General features: G+C 34.0%; 1 protein-coding gene across 1 annotated transcript in view; it reads right to left on the bottom strand.

The window, feature by feature from the left end:
- Glurib (Glutamate receptor IB) overlaps nt 1-24,867 on the bottom strand; it is a 138,482-nt gene that overhangs the window by 7,970 nt on the left and 105,645 nt on the right. The window contains exons 5-15 of the mRNA XM_078197440.1: nt 20,478-20,693; nt 18,388-18,495; nt 17,595-17,708; nt 17,392-17,512; nt 15,933-16,027; nt 15,228-15,451; nt 12,797-13,009; nt 4,554-4,752; nt 3,068-3,312; nt 593-839; nt 97-171 (exon numbers count right to left, since the gene is read on the bottom strand). Of these exons, the coding sequence (XP_078053566.1) occupies nt 97-171; nt 593-839; nt 3,068-3,312; nt 4,554-4,752; nt 12,797-13,009; nt 15,228-15,451; nt 15,933-16,027; nt 17,392-17,512; nt 17,595-17,708; nt 18,388-18,495; nt 20,478-20,693 (1,857 nt within the window). The remainder of the gene's footprint in view (nt 1-96; nt 172-592; nt 840-3,067; nt 3,313-4,553; nt 4,753-12,796; nt 13,010-15,227; nt 15,452-15,932; nt 16,028-17,391; nt 17,513-17,594; nt 17,709-18,387; nt 18,496-20,477; nt 20,694-24,867) is intronic.

The following is a 24,867-nucleotide window of genomic DNA, read 5'->3' as shown; positions in this document are numbered from 1 at the left end:
GATCCTACGGGCTCGCACTCTAGACGCGGCGTTCGCGTGCGTTTTCAACAAAGTAGAACGAAACTATAACGATCCGCGAATCGTCGCGTCACTTACCCGGCCATTGTCGAAATCTCGACCACCGCCAATCGTCAATCTGGCTTTCGCCTTCATCGCGTCTGACAATGGTATCTGTAAGATTGAATTTTTATTGATGTAGTAAAAGGTGAATCTAAAAATACGTATACGGGTCACTTCGCAAATACTTTCGTGTTTCAAAAACGGATACTTTTCCAGTGTGTATTGTTAGAAAATCGCTAGAAGTGAGCATTGATGAAAACGGCTCGGAAGTGGTCCAACTTATACGCTATTCATTCTTACAGTTTCAAGTTTTTCGGATTTAAAATTTTTAATAGAAGCTCACTACATTGCTTGAATTTTGAAGAACATGATTCAGAGTTTCTACTAATCTTAGGTTCAATGCTAGATTTGTTACATACAGTGATTTTAGTTTAGCTAAAAATGTATTTTACGTATTTTACAACCTAATGTGACAATTTCAATTGAATTATAGTGTTTAAAACGGAACATGCTACTTAATTAGTAATCGTACCTTTGCTCTGGTTGCTTCTGTGTGAGATTTATAACAGAACTCGAGTAAAGCGACGGCCAACGCTAACAGGAGGCCTCCGATAAGAATGTAAAATATCCCTGCCACGTTGCTCAAGGACAATTCGTTTCTGGAGGCATCTTGTTTGTCACCATGCCTGCATTCGGTTCTGTCGTACCACCACCGGTTCACGAGCTTCGTTAATTCGCCGTTTTCCTTCAGCGACAACACCGCTAGATTTATTGGGTCCCTGTAAGATTGCAAACGTCAATTAATTGCAAGTAATTTCCCAAATCTTGCAGAATAATGTTTTCAAAAATCCGTTTATAACCTGTAAATATACATTGAATAAAATAAACTACACGCAAAGACAATTTCCAAAAAATTGTACAAGTTTTCATATCACCATAAAATCAATAATTAATAAATGATAGAACTTCTCTATTTTGGATTTAAAAATTAAGAACAATTTTAAATATTACAAGTACTGTACCAGTTTTCATGCGTATAATTTCAGTATCATATCGCAATAATGATTAATATATATTGAATTTAGAAATTCAGTATATGTATATTTCCATAAGCAGTTATGAAAATTGTAGAACAGAATCAATAGAATTTCTGTTTTAAAATATCATTTTCATAAATTCCCATAATTGTAACTTTGATGTGATTTATATAAGAAGCAATATGATTTTTTAAAAATTTAAGAAAAATTAATGCAACAGATAAATTTTATCATTGATTTACGTAGCACGTGAGAAAATAATTATCAATTCATGTAAAAAAAAAATACGTATATATAAATTTGATAATATTATTGAACGTTGTTCGAGTCACTACATAAGTAGGACGAGGCAACGATACTACTGTCTTTTAAATGGTAATGATACGGAAGCCGGATTCACCAATTTTGCTATGGTAACTGTGTGTAATGGTGTGTGCCGTTTGAAAGCATGGGTGGGCGATCGACAGCAATGTACTCTCTACGCTCCTGCGTCGAAAATGGAAATACGGTTTGCCTCCTTTTGATAACTATAAACGTTGTATAATTACGCGCTCATGTGATAGATATAACATATGTCGAACGTGTATCTTCTATCACTACAACCATACGGTACATTTGGAAAACGTTCACACGATACTTTTTCGTATTTTGTCTTTAGTACTTTATTTTGATTTTCGTCTTAGTATCCATAAAATTGATATCAAAGACAACAGTCTTTTTGGATAAAACTTTTCAATTGTCGACTGACGGTTTGTTTTAGCAATTGAGGATGTGCGATGACGTTTGAGAAGAAATTCTATTACATTTTACAAGTGTCCATGATTAAATGTTTTAAACCGAATCTAAAAATCTTTTAATGGCTAAATTGTGGAACTCTTTTTCAGTGACTATTTTATACACGGCAAATGATAAGAAAGAAAATCATTTCTTTCATTTAAAGGTTTCTTATGATAAATACGAAATATATATTAGTGATTCGTAACGTTTAAAGTCAGTAACATTAATATTTAGTAACCTATAGTTTATTCGGTTTGCGTGGTTGACGCGATCGACAAGTTACGTTACAATAAAAACAACATTAACATAGTAATAGCTCAACGGGGACTAAAATACAGATGAAGTTAACAAAGTTAATTTGTGGATAATGAAGAATGAGTTAAAAGTTTTGTAAAGCACAAAAAATTATTACAACTCTGTTATGTAAACTAGTTTACCAGCTTTAACTTCAGATAATAACAAAATATCAAATAAAATATTATATTAAATGCGATTTAACAATATTATATCAACCTGGGAAAAAAATCAAACACATTTACTATGAATAGCTCAAATAATTGTGGTTAGAGCGATCCTGATTAAAAATAAAACAAACATTAAATTGCATTTCTTACGCTTTTAAGATACTGCATTAGAAAATCATATTTCATTGCCTCAATGCAAAAGTCGTGTTAATATCACATTATATATTCTGCGTTAGTGTATCGCAACATGTCGCTTGTTTGATAGGAACTATCGGATCAATTAACATAATACTAGTTCACTGCCAGTAAACATGTCCTGACAACGTATCGTATGCAAATACAATCATGATAGCGGTCTGTAATGAAGTTTATAATACGAAAAGAGGACACTTTAAGAAATGTCGGACATTCATTTTGGTTACATTGGTTTAAAATGTACCACAGCTTTTCGGAAAAGTTATATTATTACGCGAAGAGAGAAATTGACAACTAATTAAATATTTCTTGACTCGAATAGTGTTGCTAGTTTTTGAGTGATAGCTGTTTAAAAACTAAACTGAACGGTGTATGACGTATGTGTTTCCCATAGAAAGTGACAATGAATGATTAAAAACTATTTGTTTGTACGTAATATTATTTTCGTGTGTAGATACACAGTTTCCAACCATAAAATCTACCCGCACCATTGCTATCACGATTTACAACACACCTGTATAAATGTATGCTCACCTCAGAGGAGATCCCAATGGCGTAGCAACGCCGAAGCCCTTAGCATCGAGATTTCTGCCCACTTTCATCGTATCGCAGGGCTCCCTCTCGTTTATGTATTCGTTCTTCGGACTCTCTATCAGAAGAGCGTATTTTCCTTTACTGGTCCTCACCCTTCGTATACCTTCGTCGTACGTTTTAACGAACACGTGTTTCCGAGAGTTCATGAACTCCCACATTTTACTGTAGAGGTTGATTTGAGATTTCTGTAATTCAGGAGACGAATATTGTATGTGCGAGAACCTTTACGTTGATCTGGTTCTTTTTCCTATAGGAAACTGTTTAATACTAATCACACAACTGGTATCTTTATTTTATAAACAGATTTCCCTTAGTTCCTAAATTTTTGTTTTTTTACTTATAAAATATTTTAATTATAAATAGGATGTTTGTTCTATAAGTCTAATACGATATTTTGTTGGTTTTTTATTTAATGGTGTATCAGCTGAAGGAGGTCACCTACAGTGCTGTGAATAATTATAAACTCAAAGTAACTTCTACTGATTTGTATTCATTCATTCTCACTTCATTTTTACTGATATTTAAAGAATATTTAAAGAAACCCCCAAAAGGCTACATTTGTATATTTCCATTTTCTTATCTATTATATAAAAATAAGTCGGGTTTTCCTTCCTGACGCTATAACTCCAGAACGCACGAACCGATTTCCACGGTTTTGCATTCGTTGGAAAGGTCTCGGGCTCCGTGAGGTTTATAGCAACCAAAATTCTGGAAAAATTTCAACAGAAAAGCAGGAAAACGGGGAAAATCATTTTTCACATACAGCGCCATCTCTGATACATAGCATGTACTATAAACCAATATGGTTTATAAAACAAAAAAAATAACTTTTCTTCATCTTCTAATCCCCAAACGAAATGTTACAAAAAACGAAGCCATCTGGTGGCGAAACGGAGTTCGCCAGGTTTGCTAGTTACTTATAATATAGAAACATACAAATATGATGTTTCAAAAGTCACAAAAGTTTTGTATTAAAAGTTACTCTGAGGAAGCTCTAGAATTTGACTTAACAGCTAAAAAGGTATGGGATCCACGAATGCATAAATAAACTGTTAATTTTGTTTCTTATATAGAGGAAATTTTTTTTTAAATGTATGAAGTCTTTCTTTGTTAACAATATAAGTAATTTACTAAGATATAAATTCTTTTTCATATAAAAATGTGATATTCTGTTCGAATAAAAGATATGCAGTGTAATAAAATGTTTTTTCTATTATCCGAAAATCCCTTTATCCGGGCAATTTTCTATTCTTATTATAAAATTTTATGAATTTTAGATTAAACCTATCACTTTTCTCATATTTCGAATTAAGTGCATACCAGGCACTTATAATGATCGGCAGGGATAGTGTTAATGATTCTTTATCAACGTTAATGGAATGCAGTATTTGTAAGATTCTACTGTTTGCGCTTGGTTCACACTCACGCGAAAAAAGTCCCAAGTAGATCCGTGAGACAACGTGCCATACTGTACTTCCGTCTGGGATGCCAAATCTTCCGGTGAATTAATTGGTGCAACCATCCTTTCGACGGTTAGAAAAGCAGCCAAGTTTGCAGTATACGAAGAGATCAGTATCAGAGTGAAGAACCACCAAACGCTGCCCACTATTCGTCCCGATATTGATCTGTTGAATGTAGTAATGACGAGTGTCATTGAATAACAATGATCCGAAGGTAGGACATTATAGTGGTTAAACTTATATTACTATATATGTATATTATTACTAGACTGTGAATTGTATGCATTCATGTTAAGAATAATAATTATCAAGAATAAAATCGTAAAAATACCAAAAGAGCTTAAAAATACTGTTCAACTATTTTCAACTTATTAAAATTAGTAAGAAATTAAATAAATATCTACGTAACTCTTGTATCTTGTAATTAATGCAGACAATTTTTATTTTGCGTAAAAGTTCGTAATATAAAACAGTAATATTTATGCAAAATAAAAATTTTCTGAACCGATTATAAGGAACGAGAATTAAATAAAAATTTATTTTTCTTCTTTTGACGATTTTCATATATTGTGAAGTATGTGAAAGTATTTTCAAATTCTTTTAATGTCATTATTGTTTGGTAGTTCGCCTAGTTATTTCTATTATAAACGCATAAAATCTGTAGACTAGTGATTACAATTAAAAAACATATTTGTGTTTCTAAGAGGAGATTATACTTTTTTTTCAACTTCTATTTCAGTCAATCTGGGCAAGAAATGTTTAGTTTGTATAAATTTGCACAGTTTAATTCCTACATTATTATGCGTACTTGTAATACTAATTAAACATTGAAAATGATAAACAGTGCAAGGATGCAGGAAAAAAGAAGTACATATCAGGAGTGGATAAGTGACGCAGTTCTTGAGATACGTCGCCGAATCAAATTTGACCCAGATTATCAAAAAACTTGACCTAAATTTTTTCATTGCTCATTGTATTTGCTCAAACGTATTTCTAAATATACACGATGTTCAAGTTAAATTATTACGTTCGAATAAAAGCAATAATGACTTCTAAAAATATAAAGAGAAGTTGTATGATTTCACATAACTTGACAAAAGTAAATTTTTTGTAGCCAGTTGTCTTTCTTTCTTTCTTTTAAGTAAAAATCACATGCTTTCTAATACATTGAACGATACAATTCATCATTTTCTATATTAAATAACCTAATTTATGTCTGTAACTAAAAAGCATTAATTCAGATTTAATTTGAATATTAGAATCGTCGAATGACATAAAATTCTATTTCATCCTATCTCGACTATCATCGATTGTTATCAGGTTAAACAGATTTATGTCTCGGACGTGGGTAAATTATAACAGATTATCATTTATTCTTGTTAATTTGATATGATCTTTTTTATGAGGAACCTCGTAATTAGATTACGCACGGCACGTTCGATAGATTTGGTTACGTTTAGTAATAAAACTTTGTGCCCTGTCCGTAAGGAATCATGTGATAGGGAGTCCAGCAAGTAAAATGGCGACAGGGAGGAGCGATGGACGTTGGGGACAGAAGGTTCTACGAAATTTACAATTCATATCGCTGCACCTCGAATATTTAAACCATTAATCAAGGAGGCTACCGCGATGGGGTGGCATGGCGGATACGGGGAAATGTAAATTAATTGAGCCCCAGTTCCGAGCTGTTCAAGACCGCCAAACGCCCGCGAAAATACGAATACTTCATTTTCCTTTTCTAAAAATAGTTTTCATAGTTGAGTTACTCAACTTTATCTCGCGAAAGTTCTATAATAAATGCAACCGGTGTTACATTTTTCTTGAAATAGTTGAATGCGTCTTGTGGAGATCTTGGATCGTGTAATATTATTTAACCGAAATAAACTAGAATAATAATAACATGAGGTGATGCATTTGTTGAATATTTCTTAACATTTTAATTATTGTATGAGACTATTTACCAAGTCATAGCCATTAAATATATTGACAGATGTACAGGTAATATTATTCATTTCAAATGCTTGAGATAATCTTAAAATTTTGCATTTTCGGTTCAACATCTTTTATTTCAGTACGAAGAATGGTGGTGTTATAAACGGACGCTGTAAAAGTAAACAATTTCGAGTGTTTCGTAAATAATAATTTCCTTGAATAATTGAAATAATTCGAAAGTATATACTGCAAAATTTAAATACTAAAAGAAAATACTAATACAAAATTAAAATACTTCCAATTGAAAATTATCACTAACGATGAAGCAGGTTCGTTCAAAAAATCACATGTAAGTCACAAATCGATTTTCACCTTGATACTGACTGTTGATGAGTTTCATAACGGGGGAATTTAGGAATAGATTTACGAACGTTTAGATACAATCGAAAGACGTGCGAAGGCAAGCTCAACCTTTCATGCATTTGTTCTGCCCGCATTCGCCTTGTAACCGTACTACTGTACGTACTGTGACACACGCTCCGCCGTAGTAATATTATACATGTTATATTTAGTGTTAATAAATAGTGGCAGTAGTTATGAAGAAATATCTCAATTTTTAAATACACCCATACAACACTGAAAAAAGGTAGCAAGCTGATTTCGTTTCAAAGTTCCATCTTCGTAGTTTCTATACTTGCTTTGCAGTATTGAAATTGTTTCGTCGTCTTATAATTTCTTAAACAAAAAAAATCTGCACCGAAAACTTCAAAATTCAAGCTTTTATAAATTACGAATTTGAAGTTGGAAATAGAACAGTAATTACAGCAAAACGCACTTCTAGTGTTTTTAGAAGGCGTTACTAGTGAAAAAAAATTATACAGAGAAATAGAAACATAATATGGGAATTTTCAGATTTTTCAGACTAATGTCCCCTGAAAGCTCAAACTGTATAAGGAACACTAATTGTATAATATTTTATTAATAAATTATGCTAATATAATATGATACTGATGTTATTATAATCCACTAAATATTACCATTTCTTCTAAATTCTAAATCGAAGAAAAAGTTGATCTCTTTGTTATGGAAGCTTAGAGATGAAAGTGAATGAAGATAATGCAACAAACAAAAATAATCTCGTTCCACTGAAGGACTTAGCAGCGATAAGGAAGTTTTAATTAATGCAGTCGTAGCTAAGAAGTTAAGACTGTAACGTCATTTTTATATTAAAGTCCATATTTCAAACGGATACCGTGTTTACAAAGTTAACCTCTCCCCGTACCATTTTCTTTACAATTACTATGAAAGAAAAAAATGAACTTATATTTATGTTGTGCTTACATCTCCTTGAATGTTTAAATATTGGTAACATAAAAATAAAATTTGATTCTTACTTAAAGACACGGATGGACATTCATTCCTAACATCTTATTACTAGAAATCTCCATCACGAGTCTGACTCGTTAAACTATGGCAAGGGTTTAATGGGCTAATTAACCTCTTAGGCAAGAATGGATTTTGCGCAAATAAAGTTTTTCATAACTATATTACCATTTTTCTTAATATATATTTTTTCCGTATAGCTATATATAATATTAATTACATATATTCTTTTCTTAATATATTGTACATACACGCTTTCACTTTAATCGTTTACTTTAATAATTAATAAAACAATTGCGTAAAGCACGAAACATGCAAAAAAGCCACTATAGTCGCGTCGTGCCTAAAAGGTTAAGTATTTGAGTGTGAAGGATCAATCCCCAAAAAGATCAAAGAAAACATATGACCATTTCGCGATACCTAACATTACAGCGACACGATCAGATCCTCGTGAAACACTCATCCATATTTCATCGTGCGCCCGCATCCCGTGCGAAATAGTCCGAATGCGAGGAACGCGACTTATCGGCGACAGGTTTCTTTCGACGAACGCGAAACGGTCGTAAAAAAAGAAGAACACAGAGAAACCGCGACGACGGCATTGTCGTTTATGCAAAGAGGCCGGGAACTCGCATTAAGACCGGCATGCGGCGTATTGTTCCGTGGTCCTGATTGTTGATCGATGCCCGATGCGTGGGAGGACCGATATAAAAGCGGAGAAACGACTAGGAAAAAGGATCGACCGAGCAGGAAACGCACGGCCTCGCTTTGCAACCGGTTGGCGCGTGTCGCTAATGGAATTTTCGCCGTAGCTTGAACGACACGCTCATTCAAATGAGCCGCCCTCGAATAGCCGGAGGCCTAATCGCGGCGCCGATTACGTAGCCGCTTTAAATTACATCCAGCACGAGACTACGAAACGTAATCCGATTATATTGTGATAATTCTGGCCCCGCGGTTATAATCGCCGTTTACCGGCCACGCAGTTGTAATTTGCCCGGAGGAATTTGCAACAGTAATTATTGTGTACCTTAACCCCTCCGCAGGCTGCGCCTCGTAAATCACACTCTTAAAGGTTATCATTGTTCCACTGTCTAACGGGTGGCGATGGCGATTGAGGTTTGAAGGACACTGTGAAAGTGTTCCAGTCCTGGATTTCTCAACACTTCGTATCGTCTTTACTCTTTCCGAACTGTTTGGGCAACTTTTTAGGATCGTTTGTATCTACTATTTATTTAATTATTTATGGGAAGAACCGCATTAGCAGAATATAAAGTACAAAATCACAATAAATCGAGACATATAAAAGTAGTACCTTAAAACAGGAGAGTACTGTGTTACTCGATATTGACACTAGGTGTCGTACGGTTTTATAAAACTTCAAATACAATACAATAAGTGCCACCCTGTAGATGAGCCATACCGCTGTGCGGAACTCTTGGTCATACGTCATATTCCCCCACTTCTTGCGTAGCGACTATTCCTGAATACACTGCTTATGATACATATGTAGGTACTTGTTAAGTTTGCGCCATGGCGTAAATGTAGTCCTAGTGACCGATAAAGTGTTAAAAGCAATGTGATTGCTTAAAATTAAAAAATTGTCTAAGATATTCAGGTGGTCTGAGTCATCGTTGATCACTTCATGAACGAAGAAGACGTCATAAGTATTTCCTTTCATGTCTTAACATGTCATAACATTTCTTTACATGTCTTAACATGTCATTATATTTCTTTAATGCTTCCATTAATAATTTTAACACTCTATCGACCGGAAGCCTATAAATCAGCTTTTTACCCTGACCGGTAGCTTATGAATCGGTTGTCATGGCAACCAATAATTTACTATCTATTATTGAAATACTATTATATGTATAAGTTTGTAAATATTAAATACTTTTCGCGATGAATAAAGTAGATAAAACATTGTTTAATGCTAATGGTATGAAACTATAAAAATGCTTGTTACGTACAGACCTTAAAACCTTCCCACCGTTTCTTAAAAAATCTGTCTCCGTGCAACACGCGAACATTTTATTCTCCTCTTCGACGATTTCTAGGCCGCTGCCAGAAATTTCCCATAAACAGAGAGTCCCCTGCATTAGATACTAGGCGCTACATAGTTTTTACCACACATCTGGCCACACGAAACCTTGGGAGCCGCATTCCTGGACGCCATATTCGTCAAATTTCGTGGTATAAAAGGGACCCCTTTTCTTCCCTCATCGGGCAGAACTAACGTCATTCATTAATAATTAATACGACAACATGTTGTTGATGACAGTTACATTGTTTGCCCGGTAAGCCGGTGTGATCTGGCAGGTACGGGCCCCCCACCTCATTATTAAAAATTTAAAAAAAAAATCCCTCATCGGGCAGAACTCAACGAAAGTCGGCAGGGTATAGACTACGTGTAATCCTCGTCAAAAATTGTCAGGCTGTGCGAACCCTCGCATTTCTCAGTCCGTGAAAACCGAGAATACCGGACTTAGGTACCGCGTTACACTTTAACACTTCAAACACTTGTAATGGACTCTGTGTACGCGTTTATCAATTTGATCCGGCTCGAAGGACCAAAATTATGTATACGCGTTTGGTACAATGCCGTAGTGTTGAAGACGCTTGCTTGCTTCTAGTCACACTTTATTAATACGACACTGAAGAAAGAAAACAACACTTCCGAAAAAAATATTATAATTATGAAAACAGAAGATGATAGTTCATAAGCAAAGTTGAAAAGCAACAACACGTTGAGCCTCATAGAATGTTATACCGTGCTGAATTTTTTCAAATTAATTTTTCAAACATTTTTCTATAAGATCAAATAATTACGTGGTCATCCGTGTATCGCTATTGTCATTAAAATGTTACGAATACTTTTTAATGGTCAGAAGGAATTAGAAATCCTTGTCGTCGGTTTTAATGCTACCAAGAGAATCGCGATACATTGTTAATCGCAATTACCGAGGCTACTGGATAAGCAAAACGTCAGGCATCGTTTGGGAAGACGATTATTACTTTCGGTACGCCCTACTGCTTCTTGAATCGAACCCGGCCGTTAATTATGCACAGAAGTAGCCTTTTCAAAACGGCAGGGCGCGAGCCACCGACGCCGAAGAACTACGAAACGTTTACACAAGAGATTTTAAACGTTGACAGCGAACCTCTTGAATCTTACCCAATTCATCCTATTAGCAGGCTGTACGGTTGACCTGCCCCGAGGTAAAGGGAGCCATTCACGGACGAAGTCTTTATGTACTTTACTCCCTTCGCCTGCACCGCGGAAACGAAAATGGCAGCGAGGGGACGACAGGACAAATGGAAGGCTATAATTAGCCAGAAAGATGGTTGAATGAACTACTCTTTTTGTCATGTGCGCGTACAGGCAATCCTCGCGTGATACGGTGCTTGACGCATCAATGATGGTTGCGCGTACAGGTCAGCTTCCATTGCTAGTTTCAACGTCAGCTAATTTAGCAATATTCAATCGGTGACACGCGGAATAATGCAGATAATTGTGAATTACAATTCTTTTGTGTTTGAAAGTAATAATTAGTTATTATTTATCCCGAATGAATAAATATCTGATGAAACTTCATGTTGTCTGGACAAATAGATCTATACAGTTTTATGGCAGATAGAAAGCTGTCGTAAAAATAGCAAAACGGCCTATTAAAATTGTCCATTTCTAATATTTTATTTTACGATTATTGAAAGTATAAAGAGGCAAAATGCTTTTCTGCAAAAGTAAAGTTAAAACAACTTTCCTCTATGGTAAAGCATAGAGTAAACATAGTTATTTTCATACTGTCTTAAACGATTAACCTTTCTGTTGCTTCTATATAAACACTGTGGGTCCAAATTAATTAAACCAGCGTCTTGTGAAGGTTAAATAAAACTTGCACAAAAGTCTCAATTTCAGAAATAATTTTGACGTTTTTTGTTTGAGTTTGATACTTTCTGTAATCTATGTAGTAGGATCGACGTAGGATCTAAAATCGTTAAGATAAAATATTGAACATACTTATTCTATTTAAGAAACCGCAATGCTGCAAAATAATCTCTTTAATTTTTATGAAAAAGAAACTTAAATTATTTTCGACATAGCATTTTCTGTAAAATTTATGCAGATTAGTACACTTTGTGCCCAGCTTATTATCAGATTAAATTGTTATATCATTTCCAAAATAATTTTTATATTATTAAAGACCCTCCTATTTAATAGACTGTTCAAAGCGTAACAGCCTTACAAGCCACAAGACTCAATCTCATAGACATAAATTGTACTAAGTCATATAAAATGGGAACACAGCTGGTCAAAAAGCTATTTTGGGTTTAGGCTTGAAATGACTTCAAGTGAAAGATTTAAAATGGTCAATGATCATATCATAAAAAAAGTATCATATAATTATATCATTTTCATCTTCGTCATTTTGAAACAGAAAATGAAAATTCTTTAATTCATATCAAACAGCCTAAATTCAATATTATTCATTCATGAACAGCAACAATAAATACTTGTTTGCATAACCCCATCAGTAAAATTACTTTTTATGCTCTTATTAATCTTGGATTAAAAATAGATATTTAGATAAAAATTTAACACTGCGTATTCACCATTTTTCACACTATCTGGTAACAAATATATATTATATATATACCTTCGTGATAATATATTTTCACCGTTATTACCGTTCGGTTGTAGTTTCGTAAAAGTTCCGTGTCCGAAATAATTCTGTACGTCGTAACTGATAAAGAAAATGTGTCGCAGGAAAAAGTTTGATAATTCAGTTTTAGATCGTATCTGGACAATTAACTTCTAGAGCGAGCCTCATTGAGATAGGCAGATGGGGTTATCAGTATCGCGGCCAAATACATGGAAATGGAGCATTACCTGGGCGATATGTCGCAACCTTGCTGCATGAACGCGGCCAATGCAAACCACAGGCTATTGATGATGCTGAAATCGTTCGCCATGCTGGAGGTTGGCATGTGCGGCGATCCTTGGGACCCGTGGGGATGCTGTAACGTGGGGTCGTTTCTAGATGACATTGAGGAATCACCGCCGGTACTCAGTGTCAACACCCTCCACTCGTATGGGGAAAACCTGCGCCGAATAAAGCAATCAAAATTTTATTCAAGTAAAACACAAATGCTATATTTTTTGCCAAAACTATCATCAGTCTTCGCCTTGGTTTTTCCACAATAAATTTATAATTTAGTTGAAGTTATCGCATTTTTTATCTTCCAGTTTGTATCGGTACATTACTAGTATTCCATTTATAGTACATAGTATTCAATTTAGTTTACTACATTTTTTTCACAACATTTAATTATCGATCTTGAATTTATGTTTACACGTGACTAAAAATCATTGCTCGTAAGTATTTGTGGTAAAATTTAGTAAATCGAATGCGAAAAAGTGAAAACATTTAAAAAATTCCAAATCGTATGTTTCGACACATTAACATTATGAATAAAAGAGAGAAAAAAATCTAAGCAGCTCCTGCACCTTGCAATTAATACCGACAAATACTGTTTTGTATTAAAAACTATGTGTCACGATATTTGTACTAATTACGCATAGTATGTTAATAACATTTATAGAATTTGGGCAATACACATTGAACATACATGCTAAAAATGAAATACCCGAATCAACTTTTAATAATCTGATACTAAGAAATATAATCACCTTTAGAAATTCGTTTATTAGAGTTACTTTATTTCTAACATTCAGAACACATTATTAACAACTGCCTCGTATCTTTATAATCATTGTAATAAAGAAGATCGAGGTTTTGACCTTTAACCCTTAATTAGACGTATGGGGTCAGGGCCACAGGGTCACAGTAAGTATTTGTTTCTTAAAGTTAAGTATATTAAAGAACTTTATTAATTACTATAGAAATCCATTAAGTTTTATTCCTTTTTGATACTCCTTTCCCAATGTTTTTTGGGGGTTATTTAAGACCCCATGCGCCTAATTGGGTGATTTTCTTAATGCGCCTAATTAAGGGTAAGCAACGAAAAATTTGTCGCCGATCCATCACAAGCTTCCCAGAAACACGTGGCGACTATGCGTTCTGCGTTAATCGCTGTAAACATCAAATCAACGATCTCGTGACACTGTTCTTGCCCTTATTGCCGCTATCAAGATCACAGTTACTCCCTGATCGCTGTGAAACCGCATTCGAGGAAATCACGCGAGATACAGAACAGTAAATAGCCTAATCGAGCTCAAGTAAAAAACGGCGTTGATTTATCGTTGGAAGTTGATACAATACGAGCGACAAATGAACGCGTGAGTATTGTGAGTAGACACGTAATGACGGGTACTTCGCCAAGAAGCAAACAGAGGTGCTTGTTGCGTAATTATCGTCGAATGGAGCGCAGCAAGGGGTAGCACAACGAGCGAATGAAGGGTGAACACACTAATGATCAGCACGGATTGAAATACCGACGATAACAATTTATAAAGGTATAACAAGTAGATTGAACATTTTTATAAATTTGTAGCAGAATCAAATTATTTTACATAAACCTCTGCAAACTTATGCAGTCTAAATGTTATCATTATAATAGTTACGTATGTTCTACAATATATTGACATATTAACGATACAATAGAATTATTACAGTGCATTCATTATAATGCAATAATGGTCGTTTATGCATAAGACACAGTTTTCAAGAATGCCGATTTTATGTGCCTTCAGTTATATATTTTGATAATCAGGACCGTGATAAGTAGGAAAGGAAAACATTGAGCAGATATATTTGCTGAATTATACTTGATTTTCTCGAAAGTATAACTGTCATATAAAACACTTTTATCTTACACTTTTTATTTATGTTAATTTCAAAAATGACTCCTTCCCCAATTATTTCAAACGTCATGTATAAAAATAAAACTTTTCATTAGATTTAAATAATGCATGTGTATATTAAGGATAACGATTTATTGGACTCTTAATTATAATATATCAGAGGTTTTTCTTCTTTTCTTTGAAAAATTTAACATGTTAGAAAAAAGAATGTATTAAATACTGTGATACGGTTTATAAAATTGATACAATCTTTTGCCACTCTTTGAATCATGAAAAATATAGCCCATCATCTGGATTTAAAAATTAGCTCCTTCCATAACACATAATACTTTTAATACCTTAATATGTAATACCTGTTTGAATGTAATGTAAAGGATATATTATACATTAAGTTTGGTTGGTGTTGACATTGTAGATAGTCGACACATGTTTTCCCGTATCGATCGGAACCAATCCAGTGGTTATCATGCGAAGTGGCTTCTCGAAGAGAACTTACCTGGATACGGTAAACAGAACGATGGACACGCCGATGTACGAAAAGATCACGCACACCCAGATTTCCTTGCTCAAAGGGTTCAAAAAGCTGAACACTCCAGGTTTCTGCTTCATAGGTTTCTTAATCATGATGCTGATACCCAAAGACATAAAAGGTTTACTGAAGTCTATCACCCGTTCACGTTCCGATGTGATTGTCATAGGAGCTATGGCGATATCTGCTTCCTGCAAAAGTATCATAACAATTAATTAGTTGTAAAAAGATATTTTGCTGTTTATAAATTGTTTCACGTAGATCGTAACACCATACTCTAGCACTCTGAGAAAGAGTTGTAATCCGTATTTCCATGAACAAAAATTATTCTCCGAGATTGCTTCGCGCCTTTCGATTATACAAAAAATTTTGTTCGATATCAATTTTTATTTCAAGTTTCGGACGTTGTCCGCCAGATGTAGTTCAGAGTACGCCGAACAAGACAAAAGAGCTTGCAAGCTCGAGGCATCTGGTGGACAGCCATCGAACTTTTTAGGAATGATAAAACAGCTCGTTGAGCTTCCGTTTCGGAGGAATCCGACGATCAATAGCCGAAGCTTTCGTAGTTCAACGAAACCGTTGGGGCCGGATCAGTGCGTTGACTTCCGGCGAATTATGTATCGAAAAGAAAGGACATCGAACCGGTGAACTTCGACAAGTGTTCAAACATACTTTGCGAATCAGTTCGCCGACCATTCCGTCCCAGCCGCCAGGAACTTCCGTGTTTTCCATGCCGTACTTGCCGTCTTTAACAATTCGTAGCTCGTCTGAAAAATTAACAAAAGAAATGATTGATTTCTCAGTGAGTGCTCGACTGGCTGTTGTTCTTTCGTCGCAACTACAGTGGTTCCTTAAGTTGATAGAGAAATCTCCGTGCTCTTGAATTATTAAGGGCGGGGACAGACCTAACACTAACTAAATCGTGAACCTGCGCGCGTTTACGTCCTGTATCGGGTTGATGCATAATTCCTACAGCTTTTTTTTATTATAATACATTTATTACAATTTCTGAGAGTCTACAATTTACAGATAAGAACTTTTTAATGAATTGTTCGATGCAAACAACAATTTCAGTTATGTAGCAGCAAGTAATACCGAGTAATATAATCTAATAACTTCGTTTGGGATTATCATGAAGAATGAAGAATTCTAAATTTGATGTATAAAATGTTAAAGCATAGTAAAGTTTGTAATTTGCTAAACACAAAAGGATTTAAAGAGTAATTCTCAGTCTTTGTTTTTGTATATAATTTTTTTCAATTTTATTTTCAAAATTAAAGTATAATTAATAGAAAATATGGATCATTTCAATAGATCCTGTTAATTGGTCATATTGCTATCTATTTCTTCTTGATCTTAATTTCGAAATTAGAGCACAGTTTCGAATGTGTCAGCAACAAATGCTAACGCGAGGAACACGAATGATACGCAACAGAATGAAATTATTGATATTATTTCAATGCTAATACGATGAACTCATTGGCATAGAAAATGAACTTAAAGCAATATATGTTTTGTAATTGATGACGCACACTGAAGAGTGATATTTTGCATGAACAAATAAACTGATTTTCTAGAACAGAAGCTTTCAGAACGCACTTCGTTTTGAAAATAATGTAGCTCAAGGTTTGGTAAATATATTTGATTATTGTTCACTGCTTCCACTGTAGTTCTCGATATACGTATAACGATGTGAAATAACACATAAAGTAATAATACATTAAAAATTTACTTTTTACATAAAATTAATTTTCATAACTGAAATACTTTTTCGTCCTGAATGTTTACATATTTTATACTTTCTTCTTCCTCTCTTAACCACAAATGTGATAACTTATTTCCTTCTTTCATTCATAAATTCTATATTTTCCTTTTACCCTGATGCCATTAAATTTTATACTTTCTTTTTATCCCAATAATAATAGATGTTGTATCTACTTTTTACCCTAATATTACTCTAATATTTTAATTTAGTCCTCCATATTTTGCTTTCCCCGTTTTGTTGTGAAAAATACTTCATCTATATTGATAGTTTATAAATTCTTCCGAAAATATAATAATATAAAAATTGTTTTCATAATACTAAGGAATTAGAGCATTCGATGGACCATTTGTTCGAAGGAACACTTACATGTTATCCCGAGTTTCTTCGCTATCAGATCAGCGAGGTCTTTGCAATAGCCCTCGTAACTGTCGTTGCCAACCAGAACTTCCCCCGTTTCTGACTTCTTTTTCATGATATACGGTTCTTCCTGTACCACAGAATTAGGACGCTCATTAATCCCCTTTTAGTAGCAATTAAGTGTAGCGATACTTTGCAGAGAAATTACTCACCACGATCGTAGTGACAATGTAAGTCTTATTTTTCTCAATTTCTGTGTGTGGTCGAAGACGAATGTATTTCGCTGCAATCGCTTGGAACCCAGCTTCATCCGTCCATTCCGCAACCTTTAAGATATAATAGCGAATTAATTATTAAAGTCGTCTAATTGGTTGCTTATATTTTTAAATTACAAACGCTACAGTAAATTGCATCTGAATGTAAAGTTGGATCAAAATGAAACATAAGTAATTAATAATATTTTAATCAAGAAGGATTAAACGTAGGTATATAAATAATAAATAATTTTGAAATTACTATGTAAATTATGTTGATTTCTCATTAGAATTACTTTTCAAAAATGTATAGACAAGAAACTGAGAAAACAATAAAACATGCAATCAATTGTCCTATGACAGTTCTCATGTTTTTTTTTCAGCCACATTTATTAATTTTAACTCATATATCTAACATTAATATCGATATAACAAATGATAAAATGTTATATAAACTATTATTGAACGAAGATTCATATCAATAGAGGTAGCAACTAAGTATTACAGAAGAAAACCCAAACGTTTTTAAAGAATCGTATCAACGCTTGACATTTTAAGAAAATTACATTTATAAATTGTACTTTAACGCATAACACTGCGAGGTTTAACTATGTATTCACATAGCGTTTTATTATTTCGTATGATCTTTTACTTTTCACGCGTTTCACATTTTCTTGATACTATTCTTTATGTACAAAATGGGACACAGAGCGAATTATTTGATCACATACTGCGGGGAAAAAATATTTACTTTGACCATGGCACTGTTGACCGTCATCTCGACGACGTGAAGGGTGTAATTGTGACGGCGACCGTCATCATTGAAACGGATTTCTCCCGTCAACCCCTCGAGTTCAACCTGTTAGTAAAATACAAGGCACTATTAGTTTGCAATAATTTATAGTTCATTCCAGCTCAGTAAATGTTTGTAGTATTCTTATTGAATACAGTTGTGATTTTATTAATTTGTAATCGTTACCGTCTAGTTTTAACAAATAATAAACAAAATATGCACCCAACTCGGTATTGTTCTTCTAATTGATATCGTGTTTACACTTTGCCATTCATATTTATAAAAAACATACTTCCTTCAACAAACAAATTCAATTCTCGTCACTACGATACAAGTTTTAAAAAATTAAGTACTGAAATAAACAAAATCATAGTGCCACGCATAGACTGCGAATTCTATGCACTTACAACAAAAACGAGTAGATCGAATACAAAACATTGAAAATGTTTATGGAATTTAAAAATACCATCGCATTGGTTCCAACGCGATAAAATAATTCAAAGAAGAAAAAAATGTTTACGTAGCTTCTGTATCTTTCAATAATGCAGACAATTTTGATATTGCATAAAAATCCGCATTAAAAATTGTTAGAATTCATCGCTGAATAAAATCGATTTTGCAGAAAAAGCAACAATTAGTGTTCTTTAATCGTAATTAGAAATTGCGTAATTCTTTTAAACAACGACTATTCTACGAATTCAATGATTTTTACTGGTGCTTATTTTTCTGTTGGAGGAAGAGAGTATTTTTCAAACCTCTAACGATTTTCATGATATCGACAGGTTCTCACGTTTGATTCGGTCGGGCAACAAACTGTCAAAGAGCTGGTAGGGCTTGAAGGACTTCCGGTGTAACTGTGCTATACATATGTATATACGGGGGGCGAACGAAGGGAAACGATCAGAAGTAGACGCAGGAATTCCGTTAGAGTCGGAATAACCGCCAATTACTGTCAGCAGCAGGGAGACGTTGGAAGAGTCCCTGGCAATTTCGGTTGCCACGGGTATTCGAAACATATTGAGTATTTCTACGTCTCTGTCCGCGTTCAAGAATTCCGAGATGAATTATCACCCTATCCACGTTGCTTTGTCACTTTGCTGGACTTTCGATAGGAAGTGCAAAAGTTCATATCAATCGTCGCAACGAATACTGCCAGACCATTCTGAGTGGAAGCGCAATCTGTTGTAGAGAAACTTGACAATAACGAATTTTGCTTAACATCTACCACGTCGCACATTAATCGTATAATTTTTTCTTGAGATCAATGAATTAATCTATGTATCAATTCGTTAAAAAAAATCGTGATGCTTGTTTGAGAATCGAGGTTCTATTGGTGGCATTTATTAAAACATTGTAATTGTGTCAGAAGATTGTACTTTTATTTTTATTTCCTTGATTTTATATGGCATGTACGACTTTCAAAAGTTCTAGGGCAATACTTTATGAATAAAAATTTATTATTCTTTAAACTTCCGTAACTTTAGGCAGAAAAATGGAACAATATTTTGTCCATGCTCGTTTTAGAACGTGACGTTTTTACTTTTATTACTGCAACGCGGTGTAAGAAATCAAACTCACACCACTCCATTTGAAACTTTGCAATTTCATGAACATTTTACGGAGTTCAACAAATTTATTCCAGCTGCATGCAAACGTGATTTCATAAAAAAAGATGTATCCTTTACAACAATCACATTACATATCATCACAAATAGAATATTATAGGATTTTTCTACACAATGATAGGAAGATTCACTAATCGACAATTTTCTGATCGCGACTTTTCAAAGTAATATTGTATACTTTGATTCATTCGATTTGTATTTCTTTAGAAAACTAACAAGAATATATTAATCTAAATTGTCAAGGGTTAGGTATTCAATCTTTTTCTCATTATATCGAAATTACAATTTCAAAAATTATGAAACAAAAATTTAAAACAAGCCACGTCTACCTATGTTATAGTTTTGATGTTAAATCAACTACAGTGGAGAATTTTGATAAAGGATATTTGTAAGTTCAGTAGTTCATTCGATTAGTTTACCAACCTTTCTCAGCAGCCTCGAAATTTTTTCGCCGTATTCGAACGCTGTCACCCAACCACGGCTATTATTGCAATCCAGTGCCCTGGTGTCGTTCGTACTCTGACTGCTGCCCGGGATTCCAGTCCGTCTAACGTTGCTTTTGTCCTGCTTCCTTTTCAGAAACTTGTTGAACGCCTCGACGAGAACAAACACGGCGTCGTACATTAGCGCTGCTTGTGCCTAATGCGAAGAAGATTGCCGGATGAGTATTCGAACTCTACCACTCTACAGTCGGGCATACCTTTTAAAACGGAATAACTTTTTTACGATTGAGCCAAGCGATGTCAATGTTTCTGGAATGTTGGGGAGTTTGGTTTACCAAACAATGGCTAACAAATTGTTTTCAAAAATTCCAACTGATTGACATAGTAAAAAGATTAAAGTATGATGTTCCTTCGACTGTTTGATGCGAGCCTATAAACAAAATTTAAAACATACATACGGTAGATACTGTACATGATGATTGAAGTCGGTTGAAATTGTTACGAGCTGTTAACTTTTAAGTTCGCGAAAATAGTTGTTCACGCTTTTCAATTAAAAGGACTACTGAATAATATATTATTCAGTAGTTGCATCGATTTCAATGAAATTTATAGCATGTGTACAAGTTGCAGAGATCTATTAAATGCTTTTTTTTCATTTTCGTTATGGAATTTTCCTTCAGATAAAGAAGTTGTACAGGCATTATTTTTTATTTCTTTCATCATGCCAACCAATTGAAATTTTTGAAAACAATACCGCAACGATTGTCTAGTAAAGAAGACCCGCCAACAGCTTAACTACAGGAAAGTTGTTTCGTTTTAAAAGATTTTCGAGTACTTTCTTCACCGCATTGTAATTACTTTCGTTTTAGTTCGTTGCAAAACGAGTTCCCCGTTATTCCTTCGACACATATCATACCAATTTCTTGGATCCAAAATGTGTGCATGATATCTTATGTGTGCCATATAATAGTTTTATGCGATGTGTACAGGGATTATCAAGTTTTTAACAATTCAAGTAATTGAAATTTTATTGATATTGAAATATGTCATTAATACGAAACTCACACAATTATTATAGTTGTAAATCCACGTCATGCTCGGAGGATAGTGCATTGATCTCTTACAATATACGATGGACGAGACAACTGATCTGTGAAATTCGCTTGTAAGAAAACGATAATATTGTTGTCCATCGTGAAGTATTCTGCAGTTCCTTCTACGAGACGACAGGCCACACGTACTGAACCAGGAACAATTATTATCATCATCCATAATTAGAATTGAATTATTAGTGATCAGTGTTTAATGATAGTGGAGTAGAAATGAACGATAGAGTAGCCTATCCGAAGGCATCCTTCTATTCCTTATTGTCGAGTATAGATTAAGTGTTGTACTGTCTTCATACATTGTACGAGACCAATATACTATCCTCCGAACTTGACGTGGATTAAAAACTAACTGGATGAGTTGCTTGTTAATAACATTTTTGATATTTCTCATATTAATAATAAATTTGAAAAATTCATTGTTCATTCCTTTGAACGCGACTCGGAGTCAGCTCTCCTTCTGTCGCGCCCCGAAGCGAAGCCGTGTTCAGCTTGCTGGCTCGACTTCGATGCAGCACATTGCAAATTCCCGCGTTCGCTTCTCATTGGCCACTATTTTTTGTTAATAATTCTCTAACAAAGCTGCGGATTGCACTTTGCTCTAAGGAAAAAGTTACTTCAAATGACCCCAGGAACCTCCTATTTCCCGGAATTACAATAGTTTTCATACACCCTATGAATGGAATCAACGCAATAGAAAGTGTAAGGTAGTTAATGTAAATATAATGTGATTTATAATAATAGAAATACATATAATGGAACATTCGTTCTACGAACACCCGTTATATGAACATATTCTCATGTGCAAGCTCACTTAGTACTTACTTAAAGACAAATTGTAAAATCAATCGGTACTCATCCGGCTCGAATACGATCGTTACAACATTAAAATTATAAATTTCTTACGAGACAACACTTGTTTGAAGAAATAAAACGCCGCTCTTTCTGCTGGTGGGAAAATTTATATAATAAAGTATGCCACAACGCAAGCAGGGTTCATCTAACACCATGCAAAAACTTGCAACACTGGACGGTGGAAAAGAGCTCGTGTAACACGATGTCTACACCGTGATATAATAAGTTTATGGTTACATTTTCACAGCGTAGCAGGACAAGATGTGATCATAAGATATGATTACTGCATCTACAACCAAAGAAAGGTACGCTAAATGAAAGCGAAAGCGTCAGTTGACCTCCTGTTTTAAGTAAGATATACTGCACCAAATATTTTTCATTTGTGTGTAACTTATGTTGCGAAGTAACAAAAGGATATACAAGACAACTTGTGCAAAGTTTGTAACTAATCTATATGATTAGATGACTGTATCAAATCAATTATATAAAATAATTAAAGATGTCTGCTGGAAGTCTCTTCGATTGGAATAATCATATTTTATGACAATGAAATTAATATAGAAGTCAGTAATTTCAATTTCTAATTATTTTGAGCATGTCAAGATCATTTGCCATCACTTGACACAAGATTTTCAAATTGTTCTGCTCGTACCTGCTTTTCAAACATCAATAAAATGCCACGACTGGATACTGTAGCTATGTAAAATGGACACCTTTAATTTAAGTGATTTTTATGTTACTTTTACAATTGTAACATCACTGGTATCTGAGACTATACTAATTAAAATATATCCAAACACGATGAGGATCGAACTATGTTTATTGACAAGTTAGTAATTATAGATTATTATTAATTATTCCATAATTAATTTACATTAATCCGATTTACATTGTGTTTAATCTGATTTTAATGACAAGCATCTTAGCTATTCATTGAGGCAAAAATTACAAAAGTAACGCGACCATTATTGAAAAAGGAATATTCTTTATTTGCCGCTTTTTTATTGTTGATGTTCCTTTTTTAAATGCCAAAACTCGATTGTCGCAGCTCAGGTTATGAGTGCGTTAGAATGTTAGTGGCATAAGTGACATTTTTCTTAACATGTGTATTTCTTACGCACTACTCTATAATTTATTTCACTTGTATTTTTAACATTCTTGCAGATACATATTACATCTTAAAACAGAAGCCAGAATTGTTGAAAATGGAACTTACTTCAGTCTAAAAGAATTGTTATTTTTTTCAATAAAATACCAGCGTCGCCTTAATCTTTCAAAATGGCATTGCATATTTTTTACTCCACATTAGTGTAGCTTGTGTTATAACCGACTATAGCATAATCTATGGTTGACCTTGATCCAAGAAATTTCAGTTCAATCAGCAGAAACGATTAGAGATACAAATTTTTTTATTTTAAGATAATCTTATTACGGAAAAACGTCATTACGTAAATTCAACGGAAACAAAGCCATTAAGTCGGATATGACCTATTTATTTTATTACAAAAATGTTACATTACAGTGTTGTTATTGCAATAAAAATTACAATAATTGTACAACATTTTGTCTTATCTAACTGCAAAGAGAACTTTTAGGTTTATTGTATCCCGCTCACTTCGCCTAGAAACCCACTTCTAGTGATACATAAGAAAACCAATAAACTAATCGATGCGAGGGGCAAGAGAAATCTGTCTCCTGCTTCACCTAATCACGTCTCTTGTTCACCGCGTAACTTAGCCAGCAATAATCGAATTCGTTTCAAACCGACCAGACTCGAGTTTGTTGTTTCCTGGAAATTGTGGTTAATAGGCAAGGATTATTTCTACGAATAAGGGAAACGCGTTTACCCTATTTCTGCGGGGACGTCAACATAGGTAGGTTGATGAGAATCAGTACTACACTTTTCTCTATGCCATCTTTTCAGCCAAGAATAGTACTCACATCAAGACGGATGCCATGCTTATAATGCCTGCATAGTTCGTGAATATCTAAATTAAAAATTTGGAAATAGTTGGAAAATAGAATTTTTTGACCACCGCGATCTCCCCATATGTTCCCTTTATATTTTTATCTTCGAAGACATCAACAGTCCATTGTTTATGAAAAATTTTATTTAATTAAGAAAAATAATGTTATATCGGATAATATCCGAGAATTCTGAGAACACATAATGAACGCATTTAGTAACATAGACTTAATTGTATTAATTAATGTTACAATTAAATGTGTAGTAGAGAGAATTGTGCTCTATGTTATATATCATGAATTCCAATTCGAATATAAGGTGGAACATAATTATGTGAAAATGTATTTTGTAGTAATGCCACTATAATGCAACATTTTTGGAATAAAGTAAATAGGTCATAGTCAATGGAATAGTTTTGTTTTCGTTGACTTTACGTAATGACG

The sequence above is a fragment of the Augochlora pura genome, chromosome 3 (assembly GCF_028453695.1).
Source record: "Augochlora pura isolate Apur16 chromosome 3, APUR_v2.2.1, whole genome shotgun sequence".
In the NCBI taxonomy this organism is placed as follows: Eukaryota; Metazoa; Arthropoda; class Insecta; order Hymenoptera; family Halictidae; genus Augochlora; species Augochlora pura.
Note: the sequence above shows the minus strand (reverse complement) of the source record. Positions and strands in the feature narration are given on the sequence as shown.